This window comes from Trachinotus anak, unplaced genomic scaffold (assembly GCF_046630095.1).
Source record: "Trachinotus anak isolate AG129_WGS33_773 ecotype Australia unplaced genomic scaffold, CSIRO_AGI_Tana_v1 ptg000004l, whole genome shotgun sequence".
Lineage (NCBI taxonomy): Eukaryota > Metazoa > Chordata > Actinopteri > Carangiformes > Carangidae > Trachinotus > Trachinotus anak.
The window spans coordinates 18,972,702-18,986,620 of record NW_027273855.1 but is presented as its reverse complement, the minus strand read 5'-3'; the positions used below and the strand labels follow the sequence as shown (position 1 = coordinate 18,986,620).

General features: G+C 39.7%; 1 protein-coding gene and 1 long non-coding RNA gene across 5 annotated transcripts in view; one reads left to right on the top strand and one right to left on the bottom strand.

Annotated features, from left to right (window-relative positions):
• The window catches only part of nup210 (nucleoporin 210), a 26,644-nt gene extending 14,807 nt beyond the window's left edge, over nt 1-11,837 (bottom strand). For all 4 annotated transcript variants that reach the window (XM_071476665.1, XM_071476667.1, XM_071476666.1 and 1 more), the window contains exons 1-17: nt 11,173-11,837; nt 10,245-10,384; nt 8,482-8,613; nt 7,728-7,824; nt 7,295-7,445; nt 6,638-6,770; nt 6,264-6,422; nt 5,918-5,986; nt 5,713-5,819; nt 4,904-5,044; nt 4,630-4,767; nt 4,252-4,407; nt 3,153-3,351; nt 2,265-2,410; nt 1,094-1,312; nt 756-929; nt 248-440 (exon numbers count right to left, since the gene is read on the bottom strand). In XM_071476665.1, the coding sequence (XP_071332766.1) occupies nt 248-440; nt 756-929; nt 1,094-1,312; nt 2,265-2,410; nt 3,153-3,351; nt 4,252-4,407; nt 4,630-4,767; nt 4,904-5,044; nt 5,713-5,819; nt 5,918-5,986; nt 6,264-6,422; nt 6,638-6,770; nt 7,295-7,445; nt 7,728-7,824; nt 8,482-8,613; nt 10,245-10,384; nt 11,173-11,333 (2,515 nt within the window). In that variant the 5' untranslated portion in view covers nt 11,334-11,837. The remainder of the gene's footprint in view (nt 1-247; nt 441-755; nt 930-1,093; nt 1,313-2,264; nt 2,411-3,152; nt 3,352-4,251; nt 4,408-4,629; nt 4,768-4,903; nt 5,045-5,712; nt 5,820-5,917; nt 5,987-6,263; nt 6,423-6,637; nt 6,771-7,294; nt 7,446-7,727; nt 7,825-8,481; nt 8,614-10,244; nt 10,385-11,172) is intronic.
• Nucleotides 11,837-13,919, top strand: LOC139620790 (uncharacterized). Its single transcript, XR_011690883.1, has 2 exons — nt 11,837-12,096; nt 13,273-13,919. It is a non-coding gene; the product is annotated as an uncharacterized lncRNA (long non-coding RNA).

The window sequence follows — 13,919 nt, the reverse complement described above, 5'->3', positions numbered from 1 at the left end:
TTACATCAACGCCAATTCAAGCATTTTGTCATCACTTATCTATTGAATCATACAGGAAACAATAAAAATGTATTCTCTGTGATAGTGAATGGATAATTCCCCATCTGCTACCACTGTTTTAGAATTAAAGCCTGATTTTACCTCATAAATTACATCTGAACAAAAGAATGACGTTAAACCAACAACCCACTCTCTCTTAAAACAAAATGCAAACCAAATAGGTTTAGGCCAATTGGAAATGTTTTACCGTGAAGTTTCATCTGTTTGTTGCCATCCTTGAACAGCTGCAGCTCCATAGGCAAAGTGGGTTCAATACTGGCCAGCGACACTTTTGTTGATTCCCACAACATGCTCAGGGAGCTGAAGTTGTCAAACTTTCTTCCTTGTTGATCAAAAGCAGCCAAATCCAAAATGGGGTTCCGGTAGTTTGAGACCGGTACCTAGTTGAAACAGATTGTTTGTATGATTGATTGAAAACATTTTACTTCTATTATGGAAAAACATCATTGATTATCATCATCATTAAATAAAAGCTAAGTTTTAAATAACTTAATTATTGCTTTCTTCAAATGGCAGGTGTCTCCTTTCGAAACAAAATCTTTAATGTCAAAAACACCAAAATGACGCTTCTTCAGGCATTCCAGTGTCAAGAGCTATGGATAAAGTTAAGTCATCAATGTAGAACAATCACCACTATAAAACAAAACAAATATACACAGCTTGTCGATCCTTGTTACAACACATCACATACGTACCACTTGTTTGTTCTGCTGCAGCAACGGGCAGCTCAGGTCCAGCTGTGGGCTGGTATACACTGGGACTAAGGTGAGGCGAGACGGAGGAGCACACACAAACTTGACCACAGCGGGCTCCACTGCAGGATACGGATTGGTTACACTGGCCTTGTTCCCCACCATCACCTCCAGCACCTGGAGAGGAACATAAAGCTGATGACGAAAGCAGCCATCACAATAATACAGCAAGGACACTCCTGTACACACAGCGGAACATTATCGGTGGATTGTAAAGCTAGAATTCTTTATTTGGTGACATGAATGGTAAATAGAAACAACAGGATTTCAGTAGATCCCACCTGCTCTCCCAGGGCCCTGCAGGTTGCTCTGACCCAGTGCTGATTATAGCTGTGTGATGAGGGACTAGTCAGAGTAAGGCTCACGCTGGCCTCATCCTCAGCACTCAGGTTGCAGAAGAACCTTGAGGGCTCCAAAACCCACGGCCGTGGCCCGCCCTCAAATAACATGTCTTTAGATGATCCCAGAGTCACCACAGCCACAGACACAGGATCAATAGCCTGTCAAATAACATTATTTTTATGTATGTTATAACAGGACACTTCAACAACCAAACTGTAATAACAGTAAAAAGAGAAAGACAGTTCACTTAAGAAATGAAAAGCACATATTAATTTATATATGCTTGGTTGTTCTAGCGTTAAGAGGAACTTGGGGAAATATGCTGAAATACACAGTATTACATAGCAAAGAAACAAAACTGGGTCATCTTTTAGCTGCCAGGGCACAACATGTGAAGAAATATTACACAATGTCTGCAATATTTTGAAGAACATTACTCAATCCCATGACACATGAAAAACACTAAGTCTAAAAAGTGGCATCAAACAGCTTCTTACTCTATGATGCTCTGAATCTAATATGCAGGAAAACCTCAGCTGCTGTTACTTGTGGTTCAGGAAAGACTAAAAGTTTCATGATAGATTTGGTCACTTCATCATATACATGTCATACTGTCAAATTCAGGACCACAACAGTTGAAGTCAGTTTCAGTCCTGTGTGGTACCATCACCCAGGCATAGAAAACAAATCAGTGGAGCAAGTGTATAATGCATTATTAAAATGCATAGAGCAGAGAGGAAACCCAGGAGGAGAAAATTTCAGCACTCGCTGATCATCGCATTTCTGCTTTGACTATAAGGAGAGACTGTGTGTGTGTGAGAGAGAGAATGTGTGTGCATGAGTGAGTTTGTGTCCTTAGAAGACAAAAGCTAACTGGTGCTTTGAAATGAGATGAAAGAATAAAAGCAAAAGTTCAACATCATTACACCTTGTAGTTGCCCCATAACATTAAAAATATGTGAGGTAGATCATTAAATACACAAAAGGAAATTAGCAGTTGGAAATGAATTGTGGAGGGCCTTGAGAAAAATATCCATTATGTCCAAAAGAGGTCAAAATGATAAGTTCATGATGAGCAAGATTCTGGAAGGACAAGACCTTTGGACTCACTCTGAGAGGAAGATAGGCAGCAATGGTGATCTTGGCACTGAGGTGAACGTTGCCATGGGTGTAGCTGACAGTAAGCGTGGTGTACCCAGGCGCGAGAGCCTTGGCTCTCACCCCACTGCAGTGGTCCTGGCCTGGAGCCAACCTCCCTGCATCAGGAGGAGGAGGATTAAAGGAAGCCAAGGAGTAAGAAAGGATGCAATATGACAATGTGCAAATAACCACAGAGACATACTAATGTGTCTTCCTATCTTAAACCACACTGAAGTGCAGAGAAGTCTTATTATTTGTCCCAGCCCACTCTAATGATTAATAATACAAGATTCCAAAATGAAAATCTGTAGATGTTTCTAACAGAGGAACTTTCAAAGAGATAAACTCTGTAAGGACAATCTGAAAGCCATAAATAATTAAAAATGCTTCAGTATTAGAGGATTGCGCCAATACTGTTTGTCAAGCACAAGCCCCTGTTTTCCCAATTTTATTTATTTGGGTTGTCAACACATACAGATTACAGTATCTACCATTTCTTTAATACTTTCTTTAATTCTTTAATTCTTCCCTCCTTAATGTGAAACTGCTTTAGAAAGTGGTTGGTTTTTAATTACAGTTCCTACTGCAACAACCAACACTGAACACAAGATGTGCCCCTCCCACACTGGACTGAACACAGCTGTACAGCAGTAACTAGACCACACACATACTGATGAAAGAAAACGAGCATCATGACAGGCCTCAGATAATTTCAGATATTTTCATGCCAGTCTCAGGTTCAACCAACCAACCATCCATTGGCCAAGAGTCATAACTATCGAGAGTAAAACTAGGTGAGAATAATGTTATTTCTGTTCTTGAAAAATTGTCTGATGCAGTCAGATCACTCAGGCTCACCGTCTAGCAGTTGGAAGACACCGTGGCTTTCCTCCTCGACCTGCAGGTCAAAGTGGGAGCAGTCGCTCAACATAACCCGCTCTTTCTCCACCTCCTCCAGCAGCCCGAAAATCCTGAGAGGCAGATCCAGAACCAGACCCACCTTAGCCTCTACTGGGCAAGGTGCAAAGTCCATGGCTACAGGCTCAACAACGTATACCTGAGGGAAAAGAGGATCAAAAGGGTTTTAAGAGTGCAAGATTCAAATCTGGGAATAACAGTAAAATTGGAAGTTTTGAGCTATAACAATGCAGTGTGGCTTTAATATATAGTTACTTTTATAGCTGCAGAGTGGCATTATATAAAAAGTTAGTTACACTTCATGATTGATAATAATGCACTTTGGAAATACTTTATGTAATCCTATGTAAACTGGACAACTTCCATTAAATATGTCAGATCACAACTTTTAATAAAAATGAAAGATGAAGAAACAGGATAAAATTTCACTTTAATCTATCTTTGAAAAAAATGAAGCACCTTGGTTTTTAATGGGATAAATATATTTTTCCTTGAAATACTTTTGTACAAAAGCCCAACAAGTAAGCACATTTTGTGTGCTTGGGTGAATGAGGGCTTACTCTGACATAATTAAGAGGTGGCTACATTGGGAACAAACATAATGAGAAACACCTCTCGAGTGTCCAAATGTTCTTTGGTGACAGGATGATAATGAAAACGTGTCAACATTTTGTTTCACATCCTAAGTAATTCTCTATACCACTAAATACTCATTACTCATTTAAAACTCAGCTATTCTGCTTTTTCTGGACTGTGTGGGTGTAGTTTCAGAAGATTTGATAGTGGCCTGGCAACCTAACAACTGTTATTACAACTGTTCTGTCCGTTAAACAGCACAGAAAGAAATATCTCATGCAAAATAACCAAATCTGTGTATTCACATGGTCTTGGTTTTCATTCATTATTCATCATTCATTATTGATTTATAATCATCATTGATGAAACCAATAACAGTACAAGATCATTTGTAACTGTCATATTAATATTTTACAGGTGTTTTGTTTCACAATGCGACACAATGTCTTCCATGTCAACTTACCTTCATTTGGCCAAAGTGTAGTGGGTTGCGTAGATCGTGAGCATAAACTACACTGATGCCAATGTCACTGACTGTTGTCATCACTCCTTTCACAGTCACTGTGGCAACAGCTGTATTGGAAGAAGACCAGCTGAAATTTCCACTCCCTCCTGTCGCCTGTCACAAGCACCAGAGAATAGCTGTCTTTCATTTTTGATCTCACATTCAGACTCGGTGGTAAAATTACAAAAACAACCTCAACAAACCTCAATTGAGACTGTTGCGGCAGAAAAAGAGTAATCACTAAAAGCCTTTTCTAGTAGAGAAGGTGTCATGTGCGTGACACTTCTGTCCAATGACAGATTAAAAACCATTCAAGTTCATAAAATGAATAATTACCTTTATTGTATACTGATAAGCTCCAACCTTGGGCTGCCATGGAAATGTGAGAATGCTGGGACTAAGAACTATGGGGTTATAGATTTCTACATCCTGTTCATTGTGGACTGGGTTGGCAAGTGCATGGACCCTTCCACTCTGAAACAGAACAGAGGCCACAGGAAATGAGCAAGCTCTCTCTATTCAAGTGGAAGGAATGGGCAGAAGGTTAATGCAATAATGATGGTCCTAATGAAATACAGACTGATGGGTTAAAAGTGGCAATTAAACTCACTTTATCTACAACAGCCTTTAGGGTAGCATCAATGAGAGTTAGGCCTTCTTTTAGTGCTTTGACACGATGGTAAGATCCATTCAGAGAGGACTCCAGGAGTTCAAAGTACTCCGCTGGAAAACCAGTGCTGATACGAACATTCTGCAAAAACAAAATAAACAATGCACAGTTTCAAAGTTATGCTTTTTTATCGCTGTTGATAGAAGCCTGGTTTCAAACTTTTTATTTATTTATTTATTTATTTTAATTAAAGGTGGAGTAAGCATTTGTAATCCAATATACTCGGTGACTTTAAGGCGTGAGCATGCAGTTAAGTCTACCAGCAGGGTGAGAGCCACGTTTTCTCCATAACATAATGGCCAAGGATCAGCCAAAGAGGAGACAGTCAGAAGAAAAAAGTTAAAAAATGATGTTAAGGGCAAAGAGCTGCATTAACATTGAGGCTTCTCAAAGTGGAGACTCTATGGTCAGACTAGGAGAGAAATTCAGCCCTGGACTTGGGACTGACCAGCACCCTGAATGACAGGCACACACAGAGGGCAAAGAGACTGACGGGGCCAGTAAAAATTTTATGGATATTTTGACGGTCCACCATCCCACTTGGATTTCTCCTGGTAATGCTGATGGCCAGTCTGACTATGGTGGAGAGGTTGCCTTTGCAATGTGCATCCCTGAATTTGGAGAATAAAGCCTCTGAAGCAGCACTGAGGAGGGTGATTTTTTTTTGCTTTTTGTTCAAATATCAACAGACTTTCTCTAGAATCCCTTATTCCACCTTTAACCAAGTGATTTTACTGAAGTGTACTTACATCAGAGAGGTGAATTTTGTTGCCGGATTTATCAAATACTTCAATGAAGACATCATATGCTCTGCCTGTTTCGAGAACCCAGCTGTCTCCTGGATGAATTTTAAAGCCTAAACAAATTAAAGAGATAGAAGTTAGCCAGCTCTTTAATGTCCTGACACTATGAAAATACTTCATTAAGTTTTCAATGGTAGAGCAACAAACAAACCTAGGTAGCCTGGTTCAACCACATACAGAGTGCTGTTGGGTAGGCGAAATACTCCTTGCATGCGAAGGCCTATATAGAAGCTACTAAGGAAAATTAAGTCAGGCGTATTCATTGATAATGACAGCTCCAAACTTACTTGCCCAATTTTTTTTTGCCAAATTCACAATACTACTAGTATTTTAATCAGATTCTCTCCTCACAGATAAAAACCAAGAGTTAGTGTAAAAACACCTTCATCACTGCAATTAATAAACACAAATTACCACATATACATTATCAGCTGAAGATATTATGGCAAACGGCATAACACAATGCCATTATAATAACTGATTTATTAGAAGGATACTCTTATGATCCAGCACCACGTTGATATGTCCCAACTGAACTGCTGTGACTGCGGAGATGCTTGGATCCAGACTGGCCACGGCAACATCTGGGTTTCCATTAGGGCCAAGCACACTGTTCTGAAGATTCAGCTCATACTGATCACATGGCATAGACAACTCTGGACAAACACAACACAAACACAGATTCACTTCAGAGGTGGCATGTCTGCACTGCACAGGGCTTTGAAATTGAAAAGGAAATAGCGCAGCTGCTCCGCTCAGCTGGTCACAGCGAGTGATGTCAATGAGTCAACCAACATTTTTGCTTCATATTTAGAGCTTCATAAACAGTGCAATATGTAAAGTAAATGTAACATGATCGACAGAGTCAGACCTGTGATCGTGCCCTGTCTTATCTTCAGGACTTTGTATTGGATGGAAGTTCCCGCCAACAAGTAGACATCATGTGCAGGACTCAGCAGGATGTTCTCTAAAATCAGCAGCCTCACCTCCGCAGCACCCACATCCTGTGGTACAGATACCATGGTTACAGGACAACACAGCTTCAGCTACCCGCCTTAACAAACCAGAATAAACTGGTTGGCGCATTTCAGAAATAAGTCATATGAATCAAATCAACAAATTTAAACTGCATATGGCTGTTGGTTCTTTTCTGAGTATTATTTACTTAAAATAACTTTTCTTCCCTCTTACTTTGATACCATCTTGTCTGAATAATTACTAAGATCTGAGTTTTGCCTGATGAAAAGAAATGTGAGCTACAAATTCCTTGAAAAGACAGTGACACAACTTAACTGTCACTGCTGCTAAGGTGGAAAGGAGCCATTACTATTATGCAGTGTTCAGCTATTTTTAGTCCGTATCTCAGGAGATGAGCTATCACAGAGGGCACAGTTTAACCAGAACTTACTCTGATCTTCTGATTTCCCTTTTTCTATTAAAAATAAACCAGACAAAGTTTGTACTATTGAAACTTTGTAGTAGCGTCAGCAGCCAAGAAACACATGTTTTGTACAACTTAACAGCTTACCTTATATAATGACTCTTGTATTTTGGCCTTCAGCTTAGCATGCCCTGTTTTCAGTCCTGACACCAAAATAATATCACCCTGCTTCCCAACACGCTCCATTTCAGATATGTACCCAGGAGGCGTGTATGTGGACTCAGAGAATTTAAGTACCCTTGAGGAGAGAAAGGAGACAGATTCGAAAATATATAAGAAACTCAACTCAGTATGAGCCCTTGCATCTGCCCTCAAGAATGAATTATTTTCAGAGGAAGAGGAAACAAGAAGTAAAATACCACCACACACTACTTTGACAAAACAACAGGATTTATGGTTACGTTAGTATATCAGTGTCAGTTGATGAATTTCTAGTCAACCTTTGATTTGATATAAGACTTTTTAATAAACCAGACTGCACATTAGAGTTTGAGTGAATTAATAACACAGGGAATCTTACCGTAATGAATTGTAAGAGTCGGAGAATCCATTCACATCTACATCTTTCACTAAGGTCCAATCAAACACTAGACCTGCAAGGGTGCTGAAGGTGTTTCCTGCAATTCAAAAAAAAAAAAAAAAAAAGACAGGAGTGGGTCTTGCGTTTTCTTTAAGCCTTAAATATGAGACTAAAAATGATTATGTGAGACATAATGAGACCTTTCAACTTGTGCTATAAGGCTGAGGTCACTACTGTATGCTTGAGTGTATAATGAATGGTGAGAACAATTTCTGAAAGCTCCTGGCAATTGAATCAGTCTAAAACAAAACCAATAGGCATTTCATTACAGGATGCATGCTGTCCTTTCGCAATCTACTCCATCTAAGGAATCTAAAATGCACTTTTAGGCCAAAGCAAACAAAAACAAAGCACCAGGCCCTGGAGCCATCATCAGAAAGAATCAGGCTGTAGCTACAGCTCATTAAACTAAGTGTGTCTGCCCTAAATGGAACTAGTCGAACAGAACAAACACAGCCGCCTTCCAGTCGCAGCCTGAGGGGCAAGAAAATGCTGCCTAGAGCCAGCTCAGTCACTACACTGAGAAGTCTTTAGAGCAACAAATAAACAATAAATGTGGACTCCTTACCATAGGAGAATGGAGTAATATTACAAGTACTGATGTAAATTATTCCTAAAAGCCTTGAGGGAATATTCAACACCAGCAGCCAATAATAAGAATCATTTCATCCCGTGATAAGCCAGTAAATATCACCTTCAGAGTCCAGTGCATGAATTTTAAGTGCCAGTGGTGAGTCCTCAAGATGTAGCTCTCTGGTGGTCGACACTATCTGGATCTCACTGATGATGTCGACAATAGCATCACAGCGCAGTACCTGTCCAGTAACTGGAAATGGAAGAGGGGACAAAACATTAATTACACAATAAATACTGGAATACAATAATGTACTTTCAGCAAACAAGGAAAAAGCCTGATATTGTAAAGGAACAGTAATGCTCGTTGAGGCACAAAGCACAGCATCTATCTCCCGGCTAAAACACTTTATTATGAGCGTATGGAAATGCCGATGGAGATTAAAAGCTCTGAAACTTCCTCTGCCCCTGGCAGAAGAGTGTGTGTTATCAATCCAGTCAAATGCTGTGGCTTTCCTTGTCTGCTAATTGGGTGTGTTGTGACAGATTATATCAGATTATGTTTTGGTAAACCTCAAACAGCTGGAGCAATTTAAGTGTCCTTCCAAATCAGTGACTGTGGTGAGAACAGAACCCTTTTTTTTTCATTTATAAGAGACATTTTAGATGTAGGTGGAGGGGCCAATGTGTCTTATTTTCCTGATTACAAAGCAAATGCTCAGTCATCCCTGACATGCCAAAAGTGCCAGAGCCAGCAGATGACACAGAGCATAGAGGAACACATTTGTGCAGCAGAACGACTATTTGCATGGCCCTGTCCATTTGATTTGCTACTGTGAAGGGAATAGAGCATATCTTTATATTCTGATTATATTTCTATGTAACCTGCATTTTGAACCAGTGCACATTTCAGGGTCTCCATTCTTTCAGGAGATTATTTTCCATTAGATTTTGATGACAAACAGTTGGTATAACACACATATCACACAGAAAACTACTGTACCCCCTACATACTTGTACCTTGGCTGTACCTACCACTGGCTTTTAGAACTTCTTATTTATTTATTTTTTTTAATTTTCTTTTCTTCATTACAGTATTAAGCCATAAATCCATGTAAAATCAGAAAGATGATGAAAAAATAAAAACACTCAACAAGCCAAACCTATGAATTACTGTTGTGCATGCTTCCCATTTCAGTAACGGCAGAATAACATATTAAATATATTGTGTTGTTTTCATATTATAGAACTGTAAAAATGTGACCTCAAAACAGTTCAGTGAATCTGACACTACATATAGAACAAGCCAGTAGAGGTGCTGGCAACTGCAAGATGAACATGTAGTGGGGAAAAAAAATCAGTTTGTGGTAGTGACCACCAGCCCATAAAATTATGCTAAGAAGCGCACGAACGCTGAAGAGAAAACCAGCAGCATTTTATACCCACCAACAGCTGCTGAGCAAGTTAGGCAAGTTCCCTTATCTAATTATATGATGTCTATGTTACCCTGGGTGCTCTATATAATTAACAAATTCATAGAGAATTTTGCATCATAAACTAACAAAGTTATTTATATAAATATTCTCCTGAAGTAACCACTTTGGACCTTATCTGCTCCTGAACACAACCCTATTAAGTTCAGCTGCAGTTGATCCTCAGCAAACAGAAAAACATAAACTGAGCCATAAAAATAATTTCCAAGCACAAAACTGTTTCAAGGTCAATTAATTTTTTCTCATTTGTTTTGTGTTTTTCATCATTTAAAAAAATAAAATAGTCCACATTTTTCCAGGTTTCAATTTTTTATCAATACATAGGGACTTCCTCTTGAATGAGCTACTTGTGTTTGTTAACTGCTGATTCATGTAGCGTCACCGTACTTACCAACATCTTCAGCTAGAATGATGCTGGTCAGTCTGGAGGGCTGGGTGGAGAGAGCCTGGAGAACAGCTTTCTTGGAGCAGCCTCTGCCGCTCACTTCATCCACAGCCTGGATGCTTGCTACCTCTGGTCTGGTGGAAGACCTGGAAGAATATGACCAGAAAAAAAAGATCATGTACATACAGTAATATACAGTGAGGCAGCAATTAAGTTCATTAGACTCTAACAAAGCAGTCTGACCCCATGTTCATCATAGAAAGATTTCAGGTGGAATAACATTTTCATATTTGGGGTGGAACTGCAGCTTAACTTCACACTAACTAAACACACAAGAGAATGGACTAGAGCAGGGGTTTTCAAAGTGTGGGATAGTGAGCTTCCCCTAATTTATAAGAGATGGATTATTTTTAAGCAATTTAACAGAGGTGAGTAAGGAATCTATTCCTGCTGAGAAATGAGGCTATTGGGTATAATCTTTCATTACGCTTTGCTTGTGTAATAACAATTTTACCATTAAAACAAAGCTACTCTCTATGTATGGGAGTGTTTGATGCTGCGTGTCAAAATAGCTGAAAATGTCTCTGATCTGAGAGAATAAGATCATCCAGACGATCCTAGAATCGCAAAGTCTTCTCACAGGGAAAGAGCAGATCTGGCGTTTCTTTGCAGGGATAAATACTGAGAGATTGGTTTCCTTTGCTTTGCTGGAAATAGAGTATAACGCCCTCCTCCATCAAATATGATCAATGTTTAACCTCCAAAATGATTTACCTGAAGGTCTAACTTTGCTGTTTTGCGGTTTCGGTGGCCCCGCATGTTACCATGAACTGACTGTACAGTACAGTGAAGACATGTGGCCAGACAAGCCCCATGCAATATGACACTGGTGCAGTTTTACGAGCGGGGTTCAGACACCATGCGTTAAACTCACCATCTGTAGCAGCCCTCAGTAGTTTCCAGTGTGAAGTTAATTCTTGTACTTCTGGCAAGCGGTAGCAGCACTTTGGGAATATTAAGTTTCGAGCTACCATTAACTTGAGCAACAGTTATAGATAATAGCAAAACAGCCACTGATAATTTAAACGAAATCATTTCCGTTTCATGGGACTGCGGAGATTTATTGGCAGCGAGACTAACGGTCGAATGAATGGACGCGGAGCTTCTGTGCTAGCCAAACTTCCTGCGTCCCATTAAGTTAGCTACTTGTGTGAAAGTTTTGAAGTTGCAGCTCTGGGACATGCGTGTAGGTGAGCTAACATCGTTACTGGAGCTATTTCTTCACTCGAGCACGTTGTCTTCCTGCTCGGTTTCAGTTTATGTCAGTAGTTGACGGAAAATCAGCCACATGATGATAACAGTTACAATGTCCTCTGCTCCTCTTATTCAAGTCCTTCGTTTTGTTCGTCCTCGAAGATGATTTGAAACACGCCACGACAATAAATTTGCAATCTCCGGTTTTATATCACCACATATAGTCGGCAAGCGATAGCTTAAAATAAGTATGTTTTGCGCAAATACCCGCCATTAGCGATAATTGGACTTCCAGTGTGCATGCCGGGAGTAAGGAAGCGTCATAGATGAGGCTGCAACGGGGAGGGATGACGCTTTTTCTTAAAGGCACAATTTGTTTTTTTCAGACGGTCGAAATTAAATATCAATTCCACTGAGCGACATGGTGGTGTAGTGGTTAGTAGTGGTTTGCACTGTCGCCGTAGCCTTAGCATGTCCCCCACCGTGTGCCTGGGTACGTTTCCTCCGGGCGCTCCGGCTTCCTCCCCTAATATTAGCTAACAATTTTCGGTTCCGGGAACGTTCCGGGAACGTTTGCTGGAGGGTGCGGGAACGTTCCCCTAAGGTAATGCAGGAAAGTTTTCTTAGCGTTCATTTTTGGTAAAAATATACGGTGTATGGTGTAACCTTTAGAGAACCATTAGGGAACGTTCCCAGAAGGTTACCTGTTTGCTGGGGAATTTATTATCATTATTATTATTATTATTATTATTATTATTATTGCCTATAAGACGGGGAAATGTGTAACAAGTGCACATTATGTATTGCAGCAGAATTATTTGCTTTTGTCAACCAAGAAATTCTACCATTAGATTTCTTTCCCGCAGAATTTCTTGAGGTTTCTACAATTTATCCCTCTTAGAACCTTTTAAGAACGTTACCTTAAGGTTCTCTGGGGGTTACATTTTTCCAGCTTTTAGTGAAAAGTTAAAAGTTATTTTTGTGGAACCGTGAGAGAACTTGATGGGAATGTTCCCTTTAGGTTCTCTGACGGTTCCACAAAAATAACTTTTAGAGAACGTTCCAGGAATGTTTCTCCAAGGTTATGTTTGTCAAACTTTCAGAGCACCTTGAGGGAAAGTTCCCTCAAGGTGCTCTGATGGTTCCACAAATATAACATAAATAACACATAAATAACAAAAGTAGGTTGTGAAAATGTTACTTTTAACAAACATTCCTAGAGTGTTTTCTAAAGGTGTAACCTTTAGGGAACCATTAGGGAACGTTCCCATAAGGTTACTTGTAAATGCTCTCTAATTTGCCTGTAGGTGTGCGTATGAGCATGAATGGTTGTTTGTATTAGCATTATATGTCAGCCTTCTGAGTGCCCTGCACACCTCAAAAAGGTTTAGCATTACAGCTGATTAATTAATTAAATCCCCTAACTACAAACCAAAGTGAACAGCTCAACCAGACAGTGGGTTTTGTTTGAAGCAATTCACTTGATTGTAAATGTATTTGTGAAAAAGCACCACTGAAATAAAATCTGTATCAATCAATACCTACAAATCAATTTGTATTATGAATAAAATTAGTAAATTAGTTATACTAACTGGTAACAAGTTGCATGGTGAGAGCTACATCTGATTTAAATGTAATACAGAGTAAAACACAACCGAGCAAATCTCTGTCAACAAAGTTGTTGTGTGTGCTGTAAACATATTATGTTTTAATTATGTTTATGGCCAATAGTGAATGCTACAAGTATTGAATCACTGCTCTTTTTGTGTGCCCTCTCCAGGTGAATACTGTCCATTGTCTACGTCATGCTCAAGTGCACCCACAGCTCATAATAGACACTCCAGTGGACAACAACAGTTTTTAGATCCCCTGGAGCAAAATGCCATCAGAGATTACTAGGAAAGTCAAAAAAAAAAAGAGCAGCCAACAGGACGTGAAAGATGGGAACTCATTCACCTGATTGTAGGGAAGACCTTAACCATCTTCCCCACATCAGGGAAGAAACATCTTAGTGAAATTGCCACGAAGATTGTTTCAACTTATCCTCTGTCATTCAGAGATGTTATTGAAGATCAAGTTGTAGGTAGGTAACCACCTGCAGAGCAGAGTTAACAACCTGATGAAGAGGAAACTTCCCTTTACCTGAAACGACAGGCATCTAGTGCAGGTGACAGGGAAGACCTATGTTCAGAGATGATGAGACTGGATACATATGGCTGTTTAAATTGGCAACCAAAGCGGCTGCCACCAGGTGAAACCGTGGAGACCTAAAAATGTACACAAGAAGAATTAAAGAACACAAAACAGGGGACACTGCAGGCGCAGAAGCCGTCAAAGCATCTAGATGCTGTTCTTCACAGATGTCTAATGCTGCTTTCAGTTAAAGTAAATTAATAGCTAAATAAATAAACAATCTGCATCTGCAAA